This window comes from Morchella sextelata (genome assembly GCF_020137385.1).
Source record: "Morchella sextelata strain SCLS chromosome Unknown scls_12, whole genome shotgun sequence".
Classification (NCBI taxonomy): domain Eukaryota; kingdom Fungi; phylum Ascomycota; class Pezizomycetes; order Pezizales; family Morchellaceae; genus Morchella; species Morchella sextelata.
The window spans coordinates 1,302,769-1,324,581 of record NW_025408627.1 but is presented as its reverse complement, the minus strand read 5'-3'; the positions used below and the strand labels follow the sequence as shown (position 1 = coordinate 1,324,581).

Below are 21,813 nucleotides of genomic sequence, written 5' to 3'. Positions count from 1 at the left end.
TTCAACATCCTTCCCACCCACTATACATACACACATCCCATACACTCACTTCCCAGAGACGCGCGTCAAAATGCGCTTGAAGCTCATCTGACGGCCAAGTATCCTTTTGTCAGTTTTTCTTTTTCTCTCTTTTAGTTGCCGGGGCTAGACTCTCTGTCCAAAAAGGCTTTGTTGCAGGATCATGACTATTGACACACGTACACTGATCGATATCGATGGAATTCTCTTCACCTCCCTCCAGAAACTGAGATGGGAGTTTAGTGCGTTAGTTATTCGCCCAGTCATGAATTAATAAATGGATTTTACTGCCACCTGATACCACACTGGTCAGTTACATCTACCGCTATCATTGGTTTCTTGTATGGTATCGATAATTCCGTTTTCTATCAAAAAAAATTCTCATGATGATGCAGTACAGTTGTCTTGCATGATGAGCGAGGAAATGCGCCTAGATCTTCCAAGTAACTAACTCGTTGGCTAACTAGACCCTTGACTGCGCACTAGGTTCGCACCCTTGAGCTAGAGATACGTATCACCGATGTCCTATAGCTTCTCAAAAGGAAAGTCCGCGGAACCACCTGTAGGAGGATCTGGGAATATGACTTCACTTCTTGGGATCTAGATATGGGAACGTTAGCAATTCATTCAAACTAAGTCTTGATTCTACTTGGGCTCGATCTAAACACATGTTGTACACGTGTGCCCGTAGTTTCATAATGAAATAATATATATCGTGATATGTATGGCGTGTCAGCTGAAATTGGTTGTATCTTGATCAGAGAAAAACAATTAATACAATCGGACCACGCATTATTATTGGAAAGAGGGTATTCAAGATCTAAGCTCTGGCAATCGAAAGCTTGGGATTCGGTTGATGTCCTGCTTGAACTGCCACTTGGAATCATGGCAAATCACTCGACAGAGATTGTTGAAGATGTTTACTTAAGCGCCGATCGTTTTAACTTGTTCGATTTCCTCAGTAGCAAGAGCTTCATCTTCATTACGGCATATAAAAAAATGTCCTAGATATCTCCAGTACTCTAAACCTTTGATTAATTGGTTTAGTGCGGCCATGGCCTTGCACAAAAGATTATTCATGGGCCCGGTTATATTAAGGTATTTGTAAGATAATGCCAAATATTTATATTCATCATCTTCAAAGCCCATGGTAATAATAAGCGGCGAGAGGATAACCCGCTGATGTTTCTGAGGAGGGCATTAAAATAGTATCCGCCATTCAAAAACGCCACATGATCACAAGATTTCAAACTCCAAAGGAAAAAGTATAATTCATTACAGTAGCCGAGAGACTGCTGAATTCAAGCAATTCGTGTTTGGTTATTATTATTTCTCTCGGGATCGGCCATTCTATTTTGGGAACTATTAATACCATTTTACTTGGGGGGATGCGACTCCATCGGTGTTTACTTACCGGATGATCTTGACTTGGTTTGATGCGGCCGTACTATTCATCGCCTGAGGTGTGATCAATATAAATTGTTTGCCAATCGAACGTTCAGCAGTTTTTATCTATAAACAGCATTAGCTCAAAACAGAATACAACGTCAGAGGAAACATACCATCATATTCACACTGATAGTACGGTTGACCGCGTCCATAAAGACATCAAATTCATCAAGACATCTAATTGGAGAGCCCATTGCCTCCCACAAAGAAAGAAGTAGACAAATTGTCGAAAAAGACTTTTCACCGCCAGAAAGGGTCTTTGGTCCACGGTTGCCGGTTTCTTCCTGGCCAGGTTGAACTTCGAGGATAAGTTCGGGAGGTTTTCGTGTGTGTTCAAGGCGCAAGCGCCCCTTGAATGCGCGTTCACTCATCATCCAGTTAAACTGAGCCCGTGCCCGCGCACTGATGTAGCGTTGGAATTCCTTCCAGCGGCGTATACGTTCCATGTAAACTCTAGTTTGCGTCTAAGCACATAAATGCGTTAAAAATGTACCAAGTAAACGTTTATTGATTATAGACCCACGCCAAGAAGTCTTTGAAATTCATTTCTCTGATTCCTCGCATCAATATAGGTTTGTGCTGCTTCAGCAGACTTTTCATGGATATATTCCGCAGTTCCACCAAGCCTATAATAACATTAGATGGCTCAGATAAGTCAAAGTGAAAGGATGATGTACGAAGCCTCAGCGCGTTTCAGCTCTTCATGGAGTGCGGCTAACTTCCTTTCCAGAGCATCGCATGTCTCGTCATTAGGTATTTCAACCCGTTCACAAATCCGTGAAGCCATTCCGGTATAGTTGTCAACTGTTGCCTGCTGCGTTGCGATTTGGTCCTCTAGGCGGGCTGTTTCTTGTTGGTACTTCTCAAGTTGTTCATACCAATGATTCTTGTTTGCAAGACATTGTGACCGTTTTCGGTCAGACTTGTAAAGCATAGCCTTGATAGATGTTAGAGATTTTTACAACGAAAAAGAAGGCACAATTACCTTCAGATCTTCGACCTGTTGTTGAGCAAGGGCTAGGTCTTGCTCGGTCGATTTTAGTTGTGCATATAGTTTATCAGCTTCAGCACTAAACTCATCCTTTTTGACGACCAGCTCTTCGAACGAGGCAGTAGCCATGCGTTCTCTCTCTTTAAAAACCTGTAGGAAATGTAAGCAGTTGGCACTTTATATGACAATTGGATAACCTGCCTTTAGCTTCTCTTGTAAAGCGCCAAGTTTACCATCCTGCGCAGCCTCCTCCAACCTAGATTTGCACTCCTCAACCTTATCCTCGGCCCGGTGAAGCTTTAATTCTAGATCCCTCTTACGACGCTAAGGTAATGTTAAGATAGCCCTTCCTAATCATAGCGAGGGTTCAGTACATACATTATAACCTTGAATACCGTAATATAGCCCATCACTAACACGTTTTTTGTCGTGAGCATGTTGCTCGAGGTCAGCAAGCTCATTCTTAAGGAGTTGTATATCTTGTTCGATAAATCTTTTTTCCCCCAATGATTAGCGAATTGCTGATCAATGACAGGATGTATTGTGGAAATGGATGTTACTTTGTTTGTGCCCCAACATCTGTCCTCATACGAGCCTGGCTTGTGAAAGCAATGACAGGAGTCACGCCACTGGCTCCGTTGCTAGACGTGAACAAATTAATATAAATTCATACTTTATATTGGAATCTACTTACTTTCCACCAACCTTCAATCCCCACCCTTGACGCTTCAAGTTAAGAGCATAACATGAATTTATATGGTCATTTTGAGTCCTTCGTTCCATGATACGATTTGCATCTTCCAAATCTTCAACCAAGATAACTTGCTCGATGGAGTTGCCGATAACGAGTTGCCTCTTTACATTTTCGTCACTGATCTAGGGAAGGTCAGAGACCGGAGTAGGTGTCTCCTGGATGAGGGGCTAAATACCTCTAAGATCCTGTAAATAGTCTTGAATCGAGGATCAGGCTCAACAAGATTCAACGGCTTCGCCTGGGTAATGCTTAATGGATATTCACTTATAAGATGTTAGTGGTGTTTTAGAGTAATAAAGATAAGGTGTGTCCGTACCAGTTGATGGATTTCATCAATCGCTTTAGAATTTCACTGTCTTCATAACAAGTGACGACAAAAGTCAATAGATTATTACCCAGGATCCGTTCGATGATGCTCCACCATTTCGGCTCTCGAAGCGTGACATACATTCCCACGGGACCGACAGGTTTGACACGAAAACTACGTTCACTTTGGATGGCATCAAGAAGAGGGCGTAACTTTACGCCAAATACCTTTATGAAATCGCCCTCCGCAGCACTAATTTGCCTGAGAGCTATCTGTTTGTTTTCGATCTCAGCCTTTTTTGCTTCGACGAGTTTTATAGCTTGGTCGAATTCCTGCTTTGCGTCCTGGAGTTTTGAGTTGTCGTCCTTGTTCTTTTGATCGTGGCTTTCCATGTCCGCCTTAATCCTAATAACATCATTTTCAGCGCTTCGCTGGTCCTCCATCAGTTGAATATTGCTTCCGCCATTAACTCCTTCTAGTCTGTTCTCTTCACCCATGATTTCTTGCTCTGTCTCGGTGATCTTTTTGGTTGCACCGAGAACATTGCTCCTTGTTTCACGTTCTGACCCCTATCATTTTGAACTATTAATAACTAACATAACAATCGGAGATTGAAGCCACATACTATTAAGGTCTGAAGCTCCTTTTTGATGTGATCCATTTGTGCCTTTGCTGCGTCCTTCGCTTCCTCCAGAGGAGTCAATTTTTCTTCTTCGATTCTGACTTGTTTAATTAATTCTTCGTGGGCGTGATTTGCATTTTCGAATTGCGAAGACGCTTGTTCGCGCTCTTCTTCAGCCCTAGTTACTTTGCTCTGCGATGTTTGAAGCCTTTCCTGAAGAACTCCCAGGTGCAACTCAGCCTCTCTAACCTGTGCCCAGGCCATTTGATGGCTCATTGTTTGAATGCGGTCTCTCAGAGTATCGTGGCTCTCCAATTGCCGTTCTTTTTCAGCCCACTGATCCATAGTCGCCTTTAGTTCCGTTATATCGCCGACTTTCGTTTCCAGGATTGCCTCCGTACTATCAATCCCGTTCTTGATAAGAGAATAATCTTGATCCAGTTGCTCCAACTGTACTCCTCTCGCAAAAAATTTATACTTGTCCTGATTTGTTGAGGTGCTCAAAAATGCACGGGCCAGATCCTGTGTCAGTACGTTCATGGGATTATCGACTTGCAACCCAAACCAATCACAGATCTCATCTAATTCATCCCGTTTCGAAGATATTATCTTCCCCTGCTTCGACTTGAGTTTGTATCCACTACTTCCCTCTCGACTAAAGTTTCTTTCGACAATAATGACATCATCATATTGATCTCGTTTGAAACCTTCGCCGCCATTCTTGAGCTTGATTGTAATTCTAGCCTGTCTATTACTCGCCTATTATTAGAACTGTGCAAGGAAGGGAAAGCTATTGTGATCGGATTATCCTTACTCCTCGCCTTCCTTGATGAAACTCTTCATAGCATTCCCTCGGTTTGTACTGGCCGCCTTCCCACCAAGTGCCAGTGTAATTGCCGTAAGAATTGCACTTTTTCCACTCCCGTTATGTCCGATAACGAAGTTTATGAAAGGTCCAAATTTAATCTCCAGAAATTTGTGGCACTATGGCCTATTAGCTTCTCTTCTCCCTCCATATAGGGCACACAAACCATAAAGTTTTCGCAAATAACGGCGAGTATAATCCCATGATCTGCTGGCACCTACAAAGATCAATAAACTATCAAGGGCTGTTGATGCTTAAAGATCGGTATATACGTTCTCAACCACCTCGCTCATCTTCTTCTTAATGGCAATCGCCGCCCGTTGAGTGGATGCATCCTCGAGCGCTCTCCAGTCTTGTTCATCTGCATTATTGTCATCGCTATTTGTACGTGCCCGTTTGGATGTCTAACAAAGCACTTAGTTAGTATATATCCAGCCTTGTTCTTAGGGGGGGATGAACAGTACCGAATGTCTCCTAGGTGGAGGGGTTGCATCTTCGTGTTCACTCTCCTCGTCTGTCTCAGCTGGATTTCTTCGTCGTTTTGAAGGCGCCATCTTGGAAAAAAGGTTGGCTGCTGGGATGATTGATGTCAAAGACGCGTAAAGGTTTAAAGATCGCGACTGCTTGGCTGCAGCTAAATTGTGTTACTGCTTAATAACTACATGTACATGGTTACAGTAGTTAGCGAGGGCCCGTGTGCGTTGCCAAGGTGCATGCTCCCACTAACGTTAACACTCACTGACCAGTAACATTCTAGGGACATGATACACATAAATGATAAATGACATGTCAAGGCCGACTTGAACTATTCTGGGCACTGGTTTCTCAAGGAAAATCCCTTTTTAAGGAGACAAAAATCTCTGCTGTAGCACGAATTTTGATTGAGAATTTGTAGTAAAACTACATATACAGTAAGACAGTACTGACAGAACGCCATGCTATCCAGAGCAGTGACGCTTAAATTTTAGGCTCGAGATCGATTCATGCTTAGTAATTCTAAGAACATTAGTAGAGAAAAACTCCCTACAAAACTCCAAAAACAATTGGGAGTTAACTATGTATACCGATGTGGTAATTTCATTAGGAACACAATCTACGACTAAGACTACTACTACTCCCCAACAATTTATTTCATACATAAAAAAGATTTCGAGGATCGACGTGTATATATGGGTTATTCGCAGAAGACAAACAGAAGAAAATAACAAATGAAACAGCTAACGAAGGTCCGGTTTTTCCGACTAAAGAATGGTGGAAATTCCAATATCTCACATTTCAGGCCCTCTATTAGCCCCAAGCACCCTCTTCACAAATCATCCTAAGACCCTTCCGCCGGAAGGCGGTGCGCTCCTATCCTTTGTCTGAGTCTTCCTCAATTGTCTTCCCATAGCGATTTGACTTAGTAAATCACCCCTACTACTCGCAACATCTGGCGGTGGTGCGGCAGGCAAGTTAACTGGGTTGGCCGCCATCCCGGGAATTCCGGGCATTGGAGGTGGTGGTGGTGGTGGTGGTGGTGGTGGCGGCGGTGGTGGTGGTGGCGCACCAGTTTGTACCGGACTTGAGGAGGGCTCTTCATTGCCCATACTACTCAACGGCCTTGGGGGGGCCATGTTCGCAAAGAATTTTTCCGCAAGTTCCTTGGTACTTTGACGGTTTAGAGGATCATCGTCGTCACTATCAGAGTTGTCATCATCGACTACGCTCCAGTCATCTTCGTCTAAGGGACGGTGACGATAAGTTCGTGGAGGAGATTGGGTTGCCGGAGGCACACTAGTGGCGGCATCGTTCCCAAAGTTGTAGAATGGGTTTTTGCTAGCTGCGGAAGCAGTCGAAGGAGGCGAGGATATAGCGGCAGTAGTACTTTCGGTAGGAACTGGGCCGAAACTCTTGAAGAAGGGGTTGTTGCTTGGCTTATCGGCAGCTGGGGTTCCAGGAGTAGGAGAGGATACCTGAGTGCTTGGTGGAAGGGGGGGTGCTGGGGGCGGTGGTGGTGGCGGTGCTGGTGTTGGTGCTGGAGGGGTTGATGGTGTTGAAGGCGCAAGGACAAATTCTTCGACTGCCGTTTCTTGGGTGGGTGTTTTTTTACCCACGGTCTCTGGCTCTTCGTCATCCGAAGATGAATCCTCCTCTAGTTCCATTTGCAAACGTCTCAAACGTCTAGAACGTGAGTTAGCATGTTGAGTCAATAGCTTATTTATAGAACAATAACTCACTCCTCTTCTTCCTTGGCTTTCTCAATCTCGGCACGCATCGCTGCAAGTCTAGCCTCCTTTTCCTTTGATGCTTGGAGTGCTGCTTTCTTCTTTTGCTTCTCTTCCTCCTTTCTCAGCTTACCCTGTTTGACGCCCTCCTCGAGTGCCTGTAGTCTGGCCTTTGCAGCCTCCTGTGCTCTCATGAGTTCCTCTTCTTCTTGTCGTGTCTCATCCCTATCGGAAAAAATTAACATCAAAAGTAATTTCTCAAGTATAGTGGGGGGGATTTACTCCAACTCGTGTATTTTAGCCTCCTGAGCTTCCTGCTCCCTCCTTAAGTTCTCCTCCTGCTCTGCCCTTGCATCATCTTCGGCTTTCTTTCTCTCATCCTCGATCCTAGAATTATTCGCCTTCCTTGGCGCAGGTGGTGGCGGCTTTTTAGAAGCAATAGGAGACGGAGGTTTAATCCCTTCGTCAGCAAGCCTCTGTTGCCTCTGCTGCTCACGTTGAGATTCTTCCGCTTCGGCTTGTCTAAGGCGGTCTTCTTTCTCCTTGCGTTCACGCTCCATACGTTGCTGGGTAGTTTCACCCATGGTGGATCGGGTGGGTGGTTGCAAGCCGAGAGCTGCTAGTCGTTCGGCCATCTTCCTCTCAGCCTGTTGCTTAATGAACGTTGCACGCTCTTCCGAAGATTTAAAGGATGAATATGAGGCGGTGCTAGAAGCTGGAGTTGAGGAGCGAGGGGGCGATGATAAAGTCTTTGTCGGCTCCTCAGCTGCTCTAGAAGAGCTTGTTCTTGGGCGATCATTATAACGACGGTCGCTGGCAGATATCAGTAAATCTCCCGGAAATAAAGTCAGAGGTTATCATACTCTTCACGTTTGTCCCTAGCAACACGGCTTTGCCTTTGTAAATCAAAAATGAATTCTTTGACTTCGTCCTCGACGCCCAAAGCCTCATCCCACCTCCTTCTCTCGTGGTCAGTAATGGCACTACTTCCACCCTCCGCAGGTATATCCCTAATGCTATCCTCTAGATTCTTTTTAAAGTCATTCAAACTCTCTTCCACATCCCTAATCATCTTCTCATTCCTTTCCTTTTCGGAATTCACTTTTTGAGTCTCTTCAGCCAGTCTCCTGGAGCCACCCTCGTCATCGTCACCATCCGGCGCAACTTGTTTCCCTGTCAATGCCGCGAGTCTTTGCTGCATCATGGCCCTGGATTTCGCCTTGATCCTATCGGATTCGGTTATTGAGCCTCCAGGTCCAGTTCCTATAATAGAGGCAGCAGATCCTGGGTGAGCCTTTGCATCTCGTAGTCTAAATAATTCCAACTTAGCGTCCGCGATGCTTCTTTCTGTCTTTCTCACTTTGCTTGCAAGATCTGGAAGGCGATCTGTAAGGTTCTGCAACTGCCTCCTTAGCTGCCTTCTCTCGACCTCAGAATCCCCACCAGTAAGTCCAGCATTAGGATGTGAATCGATGTCCTCCTGAACCCTTCTGATCCTTCGGTAGAGGTCGTCCGCGTCCCTACGATCACGCCTATCAAGAATCTCATCGTTCTCGCCTTCGGCCTCGTCTTTTATATCAACAGCCTCGAGAAGAATTTGTTTTTCTCGTACTTTCTTACGGAGCTGGTCAAGGGACATTTCTTCGGTTGCAGGAGATGCAGAAGAGCCTGGCATTGGGGATGGTGATCTACCGCCACGCGCACGATGGCGGGCGTTAGATGTGTAGGCAACTTCATTGTCATCAAAACGGTATACTGTTCCGTCTTTCTTTCCAGCATTGGTATTAGTGTCACTATGGAAAGAACGACTCTTCATGTAACTGACGCCGGTTGATTGGGATTGAAGAGCGTTTGCTGTCTGTCCTTTTTGAAGGTATGACTTTACAGTATTAAGAGACTCTGAAAATTTCTTGGTAGATGGTGGGATCAATTCGGGGGGGAGGCGGGCGGGGATATCGTATCCATTGAGTTTACGGAAGATCTAGTAAAGTTAGTAACCTGACAGCATGTATGAGTAACCACAAATCGCAAGTACCAAATGCATTGCCACAGCAAACTCATCCTTGTTAAGCTTTCCCTTATTTCCTGTATCTGCCAAGGTCCAAATGGACATCAAATCCTCTTTCGGCAATCCACTCTGCCCAAAAACTTCGATTGCAGTGTCGCCGGTAATAAATCCCTTATGAAAGCCATCCCAGCCTTCAAAGACAATATCATACTTTTCCTTCTCAACTTTTGTGATTGACCATGGAATCACTGCATTTCCCTGTAGTCCTTGCATACTAAATCCACCCTCACGGCCTTTCTGTGGCATCATACGCTGCTGCAGAGCCTCAATACCACCAAGAATATTCGTAGGAGCATTCACGAAACCCCATTGTCCTGGACGTCCCGTAGGCTGGGCTTGGAGCGGTCCCCCGACAGACAGCGAAGACATACCGGTTGGAATCGGGGGAACGGGGGGTATCGACCCACTATAAGAACCAATACTAGACTGATATCCAGTGGCTTGAGATGTCAGTAACGATGGAGTCTGGAACCCAGTCTGCTGGTTTTGAAGCCCGGGAAATCCCGTCTGTTGAGGTTGAAGGCCTGGATATCCTGTTTGTTGGGATTGAAGACCGCCTTGAAATCCGGTCTGCTGCGGTTGGAATCCGGTTGGTTGCTGCTGAAACCCAGTCTGTTGAGGCTGCTGGAATCCAGTTTGTTGAAAGCCGGTTGGTTGCGTGCTCATATTCATTCCCAAGAGTTGTGAATTATTCGTCTGGTTTTGACCAAACCCTGCAGGGGAGATCGTATTCTGTCTCGCAGGTGGTTGCTGGCTTGGGGCGCTGACCTCAAAGCTGGGAACATTCGACCTCGCAGGGGCAGCCGGTGCGGAATCTGGAACACCGAACGAAATAATGTCGACCATACCGCTAACCTCATTCTTAACAACTTCGGGAAGCGTTGAAGGTAATGTTCTCCCGTTACGCTTCATATTACAGAGATACATTGCCAATGCAAACTCGGGGAAGAGTAACTGCCCGGACTTGGTGGTATCTGCAAGCTGCCAAATCTGATGCAGATCTTGTGCCGGGAGCTTAGATCGCAAAAGGATATCTCTCGCGGTATCGCCTATTTCCAGATGTTAGACCTAGGTTCTAGCAATAGCGCTCGGGCTTCTTACCTGGTAGTGCTTGCCCATCACCTACTGCAGCCTTAAACAGCTGCTCAAATTTCGCTTGATCGGCGACAGTAATGAAACTCAGCCTTATGTTCGGGATCTTTGCGAGGTTCTTGGGGGTTGGAGTAGTAGATTGCTGAGGCGGTGGTGGTGGTTGGTTTTGTTGTTGCGGTGGTGGTGAAAACGTAGTCATATTCGGCAACTGGGGTACCGGAGGAACCCCCTGCTGACTTGGGAATCCCTGAAGAGCACCTGGAAATCCCGTGTACTGTTGTTGAAGCGGTTGTTGCTGCTGTTGCTGGTTTTGAAATTGTTGTTGCTGAGCTTGCTGGCCTGGGAATCCTGTTTGTTGGAATTGCATAAATCCCGTTGGTTGTGGCATCATTTGCTGTTGCTGGCCTGGGAAACCAGTCTGCTGTGGCATCATTTGCTGTTGACCTGGGAAACCAGTCTGTTGTGGTTGTTGCTGCTGCGGTTGCTGCTGATACTGGCCTTGACCGGCCTGTTGGCCGTTCGCACCCAGGAAGCCCGTCGCATTGTACATGGCGAGCCTACAAGCTTACAAGCTTACCGGTGGGCTTGTGAATGAGCGAGAGAGTAAGGTTGAGCGAGTGAATAAAAGAGGGTTGATGAGGTGGAATTACGGATAGGTTCAAGGGGGGTGGAGATGGGGTAGAAGAAGAAGAGGGAGAGGGAGAGGGATAGGAGAGGTGACGAAGCGTTAGATCGTTTCCCGCCAATCACTGCCACCCCAACGAAATGCCTGTTTATGACCTCGGACCTCCCAGTTTCCAATCTTGGTAAGAGCAAAACCATGCAGCACTTAAGTTCATGTATGTACCCGCAGATGTACGAGGACCTAAACTTCTCAACTCTAAATTTACTCTACATTCTGAATATCCGTCGCATGGTCTATATATGTAGTTAGTGATGATAGAATCTCAATAATTTCCAGGTATGTGTAAGTACATATGTATTCGATGAGTATGGCACCGCAGTTACATTCGATTACGTGTCAATTGTGTTCCTACATGTAGTCAGATTAAATGACTCGGTCATGCTTCCCAGTATTTAACGGGATTTTTTTGGTGTGCCTAACACTACAGTCTCACACTTTCACAGATACATGTATTCCATTAACTGCACCTCGTTCTAATACCATTCCGCATATCTAGGGGCAGCGAATTAAATGTGAGCTGTTTAGGCATTTGTTATCGTATGCAATTAGTTGGAAACACTCATTCCTCCCCCACTATGTAAAATCGATCGGAGATAGAGAAGACAATGATCTATACCAACACATATACAGTTATTTACACAAGCTTCCCCTTACCAATCCTTAGGTATGAACTTCTTATCCGGTTTAGCATACCCCATAACCTCAGGGTGTCTATGAACCGCCGGCATAAGACCCAACCCAATCGCCCTTCGAATCGCTTTGGCCATTCTCCTCTGGTTTACCGGTCGCAGTCCTGTCACACTACTGTGTTTGATACGACCCAACTCAGTGACATATTCGGACATCATAGAAAAGTTCTATTTGTCATTAGCTTCCATTTCACTTCCTCCCGTTCTCTTCCAATTCACTTACCCTGTACTCTTTGATGGGGTTGATTCCCAATAGGTCCATCGCATCAAAGGCCGGTGTCTTCCTTGCCCTCCTCTTCCTTTGCTCTTGGAAACTCAGATCGTGCGGCGCATAGGTATCACCTTGTGCAAACCTGTAGTTCGTCATGATGAGTTCGTTATCAGCAACCCTTTTATCTTCTTCTGCTGCTCCAGGTTGTCCGGTGGGCTGTTGAGGCCTTAATAGCTGTAACCGAGCGTCTAATCCTTCGCTGAAGGGCTTGCCATTGCGTTCCATGGCATCAGCAAAGCGGGGGAAGCTGCCACGAGGGGGCGAGGGGTTTATAGTAATTGTACGGACCCCCGAGGGTCGAAGAAAAGCCGAAGGGGCCGAAAAGGCGGCGAAGATGCTGTATCTTGGTGGCATTGTGAGGAATACGTGAGCTGAATGGTAGAGTGAGCTTTCGATGAAGACTTTTTGCTAGGGACGGGTGCTTCCGCAGAGGCTTGGCGTTAATCACAGTATGTCACTCGGTTGAGATATAGGCCTTCCGAGTCTAAATGTACATGTACCTATGTAGAGTGGGAGGTAATAAGTGATGGAACGGGCTGAGACACAGTGATACCTGTTTTAGGTAAAACGCCACCAACATCCGGTATTTTCAGGTATAATTGTAGCTCAGGGCGTTCCGTTACTTACATACATGTAATTACCTGTCGCTGTACAGCCGCATTCGAAAAAGTACTGGCACCCTACTATATTGAGTTGTTCATGAATTGTAGCCCACCAACAACCATAGCACTCGCGCATACTCAGCTTATTGACAGGTATGACCTCAATGGAGACACTGCAGAGCTCTCTGACAACGGTCTCGAATATGAGAATTGCAAAGCAGAAAGGACTGCCTCTTGAGCTTGGCCCGGAGGTGCCAAAACTTTTCGAATGCGGCTGTACATGTTCTCGATAGTGTCATTGATAGAAAAATGAAACAGGTCACCGTATGGATATAGATACATACATGTAGTTTATTGTACTATACAATATCATGTAGCTACATGCACCTAAGTACATATGTAAGTTTCCTTTCCCCTAGCATTACCGTACCCTATAAACAACACTCAAGCACTTCTTAAGTATGTACATGGAGGTCATCAAGCACATATCAACCGTTCATAAATTAGCGGTGGAATAGTCAACACTACATGTACTTTACATATATCCGCTAAAAGTATCTGCTTTAAATTTTGCCTACACCAAAAAAGCGGGTGGATCCAATACCATATCTGGCGAAATATCGTAAGGTTACGTGGTATTGATACGTTATTGCTACGTTATTGCTACGGTATACTTGTTAGGATTCCGATTTAATTCGGAGGTTTTGCACAATTCCGTATTGGTACAGTACCTATTATATTACATCCCCTTTTTTAGTACTGTATCCCTTGGACGGATGAAAGTTGTCAAATTCGCGACCTGGACCGTGCACCAATTAGTAAGGGAATTATCTTGCTTTTTACGGTTGGCAATAACAACAGAGCCAATCAAGAATTTCGAACAATTGCCATATTAAGCTAGTGATAGCCGAAAGAGTGTGGTCGCGAATTTGACAACTTTCATCCGTCCAAGGGATAATCTAAATCCTTAACTTCGAAGTATACAAGTACATGTATGTAGTTGAAGTACATGTAGAGTACGAAAAAAGAGGATGTAATAGGTACTGTACCAATACGGAATTGTGCAAAACTTCCGAATTAAATCGGAATCCTAACTATTATACCGTAGCAATACCGTAGCAATACCGTAACCCTACGGTATTTTTCCAGATATGGTACTGGATCCACCCGCTTTTTTGGTACTGAGTATTAATATCTACCCGTGTTATTTATTGTATCAAGCTCCTAACCGTGGATTTCTGGGCTGATACTGATCGTTTGTTAGAAGCTCTGATAAATCTGCAATGTACATGTATACACTATCCTTAATATACATGTATGTATGTACAGTCGCAACTCGATATGCCGGAACTCAATACACCGGATCCCTTGCTGTCCCGTACGAGATCCTCTGAGAATATGATTTTTCCTACTGCAAAATCAATTTGCTATCCCGGATTTTTTGCTATCCCGTACGAAATCCTTAGAATCTTGGCAATCCGGCATATCGAGTTGCAACTGTACATCATTTGAGCTGTGAGAAGGATCAATGAAGCATTCGGTAGGGAATATAGGATCCGTATTTTGGTAGTTGCGTTCACAACGCTTGGCTTGCACTGCCCTAGTAACCAACAACAATACTGGGCCGCAACGCGAAGACGCGAAGCCCTAAGAGCCGCAACCTTTCAAGAACTACAGAGTCTAACATCATAGGGAAAAGTAGCCTGAGCTCGTGTAGACCTCGCATCGGCTACCCGCTAGTTAGCACGATATTACACGTCTTTCTTTCTTGTATCCACACCATACGCAATGGCTCCTCCACCTCCTCCACGCAAACTATGGCCCAAAGAGAGAGGTACGCCTGAAAATATTCAACTTTCTTTATCTTTCGCATCGTCACCACCATCTCCTGCTTTTTATCCCTCGATCCTTCTCATACCCCCCCCGCATCCACCCGTCTCGCCCCCCATCCATCAATTACACCACTCACTTTCTGGGCCTCCTTTATTCCTCGTTTACAATGAACGATGCTTCCCACTCCCGCTCCCGTACTTCAAACCAGCTGCGGATGAACAGTCACCATTACTACCCTAAGGGCGGCGCTCGATCATCCTCCATCACACGCTCTCCTGCTGCCATTCCGGCAGAGGGTGTGTCTTCCCCACCAGTCCGTCGTATTGCCTTTAATTCCCATATACAGCCAGCCGTGTCTTCGTCAAATCCATCTTCCAATAATCGTCAAAAGAACGATAGTGCATCAGAGCTGATGATGAAATCCATCCCAGCTCCCCAATTCTTTGCGGGTCTGAAAACTAGAGAATATCGCGAGCATAGATCGAGCAACCATTCACACACTTCTATCCGCTCAATCGCATGGAATATCCTGGGGAACCGAATAGCCTGCGGGCTGACCGATAAGCTGGTACGGGTGTGGAATCCTGAAAAGCCGGAAATCCGTAACAGCACCGAACTTAAAGGTCATTCTATGGGTGTAGATAGAGTCGCATGGGACCCAACCCATGCAGATAAGCTAGTGAGCTGTGGAGGAGACGGAATTGTTAGGTTCTGGGACTACAGAAGTAAGTGATGGCTGCGTATTTAATTTATCCCTCAGCGAATGAGACGCTAAATCGAGCATTTGTTAGGTAACAAGTGCCTGGGAATCACTTCAACTAGCGGCGAGAATATCAGCTTAGCATATCATCCCGAAGGCTCCGTTGTCGCAGTAGGAACAAAAGTAATAATCATTCCAGACCCTTGATAACAAGCTACCTTACTAAGGGTTTTATTAGGATGATAAAATACACTTTATTGATCCACGCAATACATCGCAAATTCTTAAAACACATAAAGAAGGAACACAAACAAACCAAATTATATTCTCACATTCTGGAGATACTCTACTTCTTACCACTGGTCAGGGACATGTTGTGCTCCGCGACTGGCCATCTCTAGAACACGTTTATACGGTAGAAGCGCATTCGTCTGGTGCTTTCTGCCTGGAGCTTGACCCTCGTGGATCTACCTTAGCAGTTGGCGGAAGTGATGCTGTTGTGAGCGTCTGGGATACTAAAGAATGGATCTGCCAACGCACGTTAAGAAACATGGAAAGTCCTGTCAGAAATCTAAGTATTTCATTTGACGGCGCGTATATCTGCGCTGGAAGCGATGAACCGGGCGCCGTTAATATTGATATCGTAAGTTTATAACCTCAATGTTTGTATATCTATGTATACTAAATAACTAATAATAAAAATAGGCAAATCTGGACACTGGTGAACATGTGTATACGGTCCCTACAAGCCATCCAGTCCCTAACGTCGCCTGGCACCCGAACAAGTACTGGTTGGCTTATTCGGGTGATCCGTTGGGATTGAAGATAGTCGGCGCTGCAGGACCTTAGCATTCTATAAAGCCATTTCCCCTAACATACATAACGGGGCCTGCCATTCCAACACACACACACACATATATAATTTGTCGATCCTTGGCAGGATGTACTGATGAATGACAGACTGTGGTCCTTTGCTTAATTTGTACGATACTTTCTTTTTTGGGAGCAAATTTCGATAAATATCATAACATCTTTCATTCAAGTGTAGACGTGATGGCTAAAGCAAGCAGCGCGACAATTTACTCACGATCTTGGGGCCGAGTGATATCTATGCGAATATTCAACTAGGCCTTGGCTGTGTTTACCGTGTAATAAAAGAGTCAGTCCAGCTGCAGCCCGCTCCTCTCTATCAGGGTTCTTTAGACGCAAACTTGACTGCCCTTACTAGTGCACGATATTTGTTATTTGATGGGCTTCAAACCATGCATCCAGCCAGGAATACACTGTCCCATTAAAAACAAAGAGCAAGTCCATATAAGGTTACCGAATGCCCACCCTACATATCGTCTAGGCTAGAAAAATTAAAATAAAATAAAGCTCATGGAATCAAAGCAAAGAAAGCAAGAACAATAACTCAAATGGTTGTTAGCCCGCCACATAAGACCCATAATGGAGGCATAAAAAACGAAGAAAACATTACCCAGTCCCACTCCCTCAATAGTGCACCTGATCCTCATGACTAATGAGGCCATCCTCCGTCTTCAAATCCTTCCCACAGAGGTTGCAAATATGGTGCTCCCAGCTGTCACCATAATGCTTCTGCAGCGCCCAAGCGGTGAGGAACATCAGATCACACCTCTGACAATAATGGTGCTTCTCCGACTGGACATAATGCTCCCTCAGCCCCCTGACAGTTTCAAAATCCATGTCACACGCCACACACACATGATGGCTCCCCGAGTTCTCAACATGTTGTCCCAACGCCCTCGTATCCGAAAAGTGTCGATCACAGCGCTGACAATAATGGTGCAGCGGGCTCTGCACCCAATGCTCTCTCAGGCCCCTAGCATTCACAAAGTCACGGCGACACCCCTCGCACTGGTTATGCTCGGGCGATTCTTGGTAATGCTGTCTAATTGTGCGGGCGTCAGTGAAGTGGAGGTTATGGCGCGCGCAGTAATGGTGCGCGGACGGTTGCTGGATGTAGTGCGTGCGCAACCCGTCCCAGGTGGCGAAGTCAAGCCCGCACGGACGGCAGAGGTGGTGCTTGTGCGAGTCGGTTTTGTGGAAGTTAAGAGCGGTCTTTGTGGGGAAATGACGGGTGCAGCGTTCGCAGTAGAAGTGTTTGCGGGTGGAGTGCACAAAATGTGCAATGAGGGCGGAGGGCGTGTGGAAGTCCATGAGAGGGCAGAGAGGGCAGATGTTGTGCCGCTGAGAATCGTTGAGATGTTGGGTGAGTGCGGTGTGAGTGTTGAAGACGGCGTGGCAGCGGTTGCAGAAGAAGTGGTTAGGAGAGGTTTTGTGGTGTTGGCGGAGGGAGCGGGGGCCGGTGAAGGAGCGGGAGCAGGTGTAGCAGAAGGACATTGTGGGTTGTGGAGTGGAGGAGGCGGTTCTTTAGAGCGGTGGTGGGTATCCTGAATGTTTGCTGCTGTCAATCAACAGAAATCATTGACTGTGGTGGTGATGTTCAACACCCTAATGCAGTGGGGGATGAGGATGGCGGGGAACACGCACAGCACAGCACATGCAGGTACGGGCGGTAACATGACATGTCTTGGCACCGACTATCCCCGTATTGGATCGTCCCGTGCTACACGAGATGAACTCTAATCCCACGCTCGAGAGATTTGTATGCAGATTTAAGTAGATCTAACATATATCGTTTACGAACTGCGAAGAAAATGGATGGAGTTTGACAGAGTTGATTCGATTGTGTATCGATCCCGGCCCGTACACTTGGTGAGGTTTTAAGTTGATAGATTGATAACCGAGTCCGAGTGAGAAACTGTTCACAAGCCACAACTATGAGGGGTCTGAGTTGTCTATACATGTAGTTAGTTTTCTAGCTATCTACACCCAATCACTCGAATTTCATGGTACGTATGTACGTACATACATGGCAACTTATCGGGAGGGGCTCATCTGATGATCCTTGGGTACCTGGGATGAGGGGCTTGTGTGATTGGTGAGAGACGATCTGTGAATCCAGTGACAGATCTAGGGAGGTATGCGGGATAAAGTGTTGATTGAAGGGAGAAGGTGGGATGGCTCCTTCTCACTGATACTCCAAGTCTAAGTGATATCTGTACTCTAACTCGTTGTGCCAACTATGACCTACATGTACATGTAGCCAACCATAAGAACAACGGGTCATCTAGCTCTGGCCCCGAACTCAACTAGCATCCCGCGTACAGGGTGGGCTCATGGGCGTGGTGCCAAGTGCCACTGTTTCTAAGTTACAAAGGAAGTGGTCGTCTCCTCGATAATGTTTCAATTGCCGTTTTGAAACATTACCCTGAAATAAAAGTAAGGTTTGACAGGAGTTGTCAAGGGTTAATTACCAGGACTCTGCGAACAAATTAGGTTGGGTCTAGTGTGTCAACCACTACTCTACTAATTGGGCCTCTGGAGTGGCAAGACCCTACCACGCACTAGTATGCATAGAATATCACTCACACAACACTAGCCTGATCTGACTGACTGATTGATTGATTTGTTTACTGGTTGCCAACAGGCTAGCTAGACCCCGAATGTTTCTGCTCTTCTTTGAAGTCTACCTTGCGACTACTTGGGTTATAATTATGGATTATAGATACATTTATATATAACCTTTTTCTCAATAATCATGGGGTACTCGGTATTGGGGTGCCTTCGGCACTCCCTCTTCCTCCCACCCTCCAGGATCCCCTTCTCTCTCCTCTCTACATAAGTCGACCTAGTAAAAGGGACTGACTTTGAGATTTATATGTGCCAAGGAATGACCGCCAGAGACTACGCCGGAAAATGCTCCCAGGCTGTGGTGGATTTGGCTGAATAATCATTGATTCATAGTGAACTAAACTTAGATAGGCAACTTTGTACCATTCCACCCGCGACCCCGTCTGTCTCCGACATTCGGGGCATTCATTTAACAGATATACTTATATTAGCAATTGTAGATATTATTTTTTGCCCACCAACGCCATACGCTCATGTCCAGATGTTGCTTTTGGTCCGAGAAAAGGAAAAGGGTATAAAGGAGGGTATAGGTACATACAAAGAAAATGTAGGGGTAATGAATGTCGTCGTAAAGGTCATGAATGCATGTAACGGGTAAAACCAGACCGTAAAGGATAAAGAAGAGAAATAGAAAAAATAAAGAGAAAAAAAAGACTAGACGCTAACTAATACTAAAAATATGTACCAACACATCATTACGAACGATATATATATATAAACAAGTTAAAAAGCCACCACCAAAGCAAATTAAAGGAGAGTGAACTTATCCACAACTACTCGACCTCCTCTACGGTCTCCTTCCTCCCATCCCTATGTTTCTCCTCATGATGCCTCTCAAACATCCCCCTCTCTAAAAACATCTCCGCGCACAGCCAACAATACAAATGCGCGCTCTCCCTAAAATGCTCCTCACATTCCCAGCGATCCCCAAACACCCACCTCTCCCCGCCCTTCTCCTTACACACACCACACGCCGAGTGCTTCCCAAACATATGTGTAACCATCCCCTGCCTATTTGGAAACACCTCCCTGCACTCCCTCACCGCGCACGCCAAATGTGGCTCCTTCGAGTGTCTCGTTGCCTCTGGTAGTGTCTTAAAGATCTTCGTACACCGTGAATTAAAGCATGGAAACCCTTTCAGCAGTCGGTGACACTTGCTGTAGTGGGAGAGCATGTCCTCGATCGACTCGAACGAGTCCACGCAGGATGCCGCCTTGCAGCGCACCTGGTTCTTGTGCGCGCGCTGAAAATGTGACAGCATCGTGCCCTCACTCATGAAATTCTCACGACAGCTCGCAACAGGGCAGGTATAAAACTGCTTATGCATCTTAGTGTGGTGGGCTAGCATCTGCTCCCATGTCTCGAAGGAGCGCATGCACGCCGGTGATTTGCAGGAGACCTTTTTGAACGGGTGGGCGTGGCGTTGATGTGCGGCGAGATCATCAGCGGAGCGGAGGTCGGCGCTGCAGCGGTCACACGGATGGTGGTTGGGCGAGGTGGTAATATGGGACTTGTAGGAGGTGGTTGTGTAATGGTGGGTGTTGCAGCGGTCACAGAAATGGTTGCATTTTTTACCCTTAATGTGAGCACGAAGATGCTTTACTGTGGGAAAGAGCTCATTGCAGGGGATACAGTAGAGGTGTTTGGTAGGGTCAGCTTTATAGTGGCGGAGGAGCTCCTTGTGGGATGGGAGGTCGAGGGCACAGGCGCGGCAGTGGTGGTGGTGCGGGGACCGTTCCTGATGGGAGGAAAGGGCGGCGGTGGTACTATAGTGTTCGTTGCAACGACCGCAGAAGATGTGTTTAGGGGATGTGCGGAAGTGCTGGTTGCGGGAGGTGGGCGTGCGGAAGTCGAGGCGGCATGTGATGCAAATGTTGTGATTGGGTGAGTCGAGGAGGTGTTGGAGGAAGTGCTCGTACGTGGAGAAGTGCATTTGGCATCGGTCACAGTAGTGGTGCTTGGGATGCTTAGTGTAATGAGATTTGAGGTCATCAGGATCACCAAATGTCACATCACAGGATGTACAGGTGAAGCCGGTAGTGGAATAGGCTCCATCGATATCGGCTTCGGAATGTGGCATTTGAGGGTGTATTTTATGAATGTATATATATGATTTCTTTTAAATCTTTTGTAAGGAATATATAGGGGCTGGTATTCGTTCAAGTGTAAATGGTAGAAAGGTAGTGATGTTTATTCGTAAAAAGTCGTTGGGCGGATGGCGGATTAACAGGTTCGTGATATGTGATGCTTAATAATGCTGGTAATGATATTTGTGTCGGTTGTGGAGCACACGCTAAATACTAACTTATCTTAGCCAGCAGTAGTAGTAGTAGCAGTAGACGTCGTAGTAGAGTATAGTTTAGGTAGTAATAGTATTAGGTGAATGATTATTAGGACGGGAATTGAACGAAGGACAAGGTGTGGGGGGAAGAGATCCAACCTCCATTATGAGTAGATACATGCACCTATATGTAGGCACCCCCGGACAGGGGGGAAGAGTCGAGAGAGCAAATAGCCGCAGATGGGGTGGTGAAGGGGTATCTCTAATTGCATTGGAACTTGCACATATCCGCGGCTGGTTCCGGTGTGGAGGGAGGGTAAAAAACGTGCGGCTCTGTTTCGCCTTACTGGTAGAGCACGCGCCCTGATGTCATTATACCTTAGCCCGCTTCCAATCATCCTAGTTCCCTACTGGCCACTCCGGCCTGTGGAAAGGTCCCTTTCCCGCAACCAACCCCACCACCAGCTTGTGAAATGGACTAAACTATGTAAGCTGAACCCTTTTTCTTCTTTTTTTTTTTTTTTTACTTTTCTTGTTGCATAGTACATAGACCCTTCTTAGGCGAGATGACAAGGGAAAAAGCTTGGATGAGGAGATCCATGACTCGAGATCTAAAACCCTTGTTGCGTGTGTTGTTTGGTGGTAGGCTGGGACCCACATCACCTCACTCTCGTTCTCCAGGCATGGCCCAGAGCCCGAGCGCCTGGAGAGTCTGACGAGTAGGGTCCTGACTATCGAGGGCCCAGACGATGCATGTCCAAGGTACACAATGGGTTGAGCAATAAGCTTGTGCCAGCATGAAGAGAGGATTTTCATATAAAGATACTGAAAATCGGTGTTCCCTGGCTAGCTATCCTCATTCCCCCAACTATTGCCGAGTTCT

General features: G+C 46.2%; 6 protein-coding genes across 6 annotated transcripts; 1 reads left to right on the top strand and 5 right to left on the bottom strand.

Annotated features, from left to right (window-relative positions):
- Positions 1 to 1,319: 1,319 nt before the first annotated feature.
- Positions 1,320 to 5,560, bottom strand: H6S33_002251 (uncharacterized protein; the record flags this gene model as incomplete). The annotated part of the gene is made up of 17 exons (XM_044833618.1): positions 1,320 to 1,368; positions 1,433 to 1,530; positions 1,581 to 1,931; positions 1,991 to 2,093; positions 2,145 to 2,404; positions 2,453 to 2,608; positions 2,660 to 2,782; positions 2,837 to 2,951; positions 3,019 to 3,099; positions 3,153 to 3,334; positions 3,388 to 3,475; positions 3,529 to 4,088; positions 4,145 to 4,889; positions 4,956 to 5,125; positions 5,173 to 5,223; positions 5,279 to 5,410; positions 5,471 to 5,560. The coding sequence occupies 17 exons, from the start codon at positions 5,558 to 5,560 to the stop codon at positions 1,320 to 1,322; spliced, it is 3,354 nt and encodes a 1,117-aa protein (XP_044693394.1).
- A 759-nt stretch (positions 5,561 to 6,319) lies between these two features.
- On the bottom strand, positions 6,320 to 10,920 carry H6S33_002250 (uncharacterized protein; the record flags this gene model as incomplete). The annotated part of the gene is made up of 6 exons (XM_044833617.1): positions 6,320 to 7,166; positions 7,223 to 7,435; positions 7,493 to 8,023; positions 8,074 to 9,191; positions 9,246 to 10,327; positions 10,380 to 10,920. 6 exons carry the CDS (start codon positions 10,918 to 10,920, stop codon positions 6,320 to 6,322), a joined length of 4,332 nt encoding a protein of 1,443 aa, XP_044693393.1.
- Positions 10,921 to 11,705: 785 nt separating this feature from the next.
- H6S33_002249 (uncharacterized protein) lies at positions 11,706 to 12,369 on the bottom strand (the record flags this gene model as incomplete). The annotated part of the gene is made up of 2 exons (XM_044833616.1): positions 11,706 to 11,912; positions 11,968 to 12,369. 2 exons carry the CDS (start codon positions 12,367 to 12,369, stop codon positions 11,706 to 11,708), a joined length of 609 nt encoding a protein of 202 aa, XP_044693392.1.
- A 2,247-nt stretch (positions 12,370 to 14,616) lies between these two features.
- H6S33_002248 (uncharacterized protein) lies at positions 14,617 to 15,999 on the top strand (the record flags this gene model as incomplete). Its single annotated transcript, XM_044833615.1, has 4 exons — positions 14,617 to 15,175; positions 15,242 to 15,333; positions 15,389 to 15,793; positions 15,856 to 15,999. 4 exons carry the CDS (start codon positions 14,617 to 14,619, stop codon positions 15,997 to 15,999), a joined length of 1,200 nt encoding a protein of 399 aa, XP_044693391.1.
- Positions 16,000 to 16,644: 645 nt separating this feature from the next.
- On the bottom strand, positions 16,645 to 17,514 carry H6S33_002247 (uncharacterized protein; the record flags this gene model as incomplete). The annotated part of the gene is made up of 1 exon (XM_044833614.1): positions 16,645 to 17,514. One exon carries the CDS (start codon positions 17,512 to 17,514, stop codon positions 16,645 to 16,647), a length of 870 nt encoding a protein of 289 aa, XP_044693390.1.
- A 1,907-nt stretch (positions 17,515 to 19,421) lies between these two features.
- On the bottom strand, positions 19,422 to 20,729 carry H6S33_002246 (uncharacterized protein; the record flags this gene model as incomplete). The annotated part of the gene is made up of 1 exon (XM_044833613.1): positions 19,422 to 20,729. One exon carries the CDS (start codon positions 20,727 to 20,729, stop codon positions 19,422 to 19,424), a length of 1,308 nt encoding a protein of 435 aa, XP_044693389.1.
- Positions 20,730 to 21,813: the final 1,084 nt, after the last annotated feature.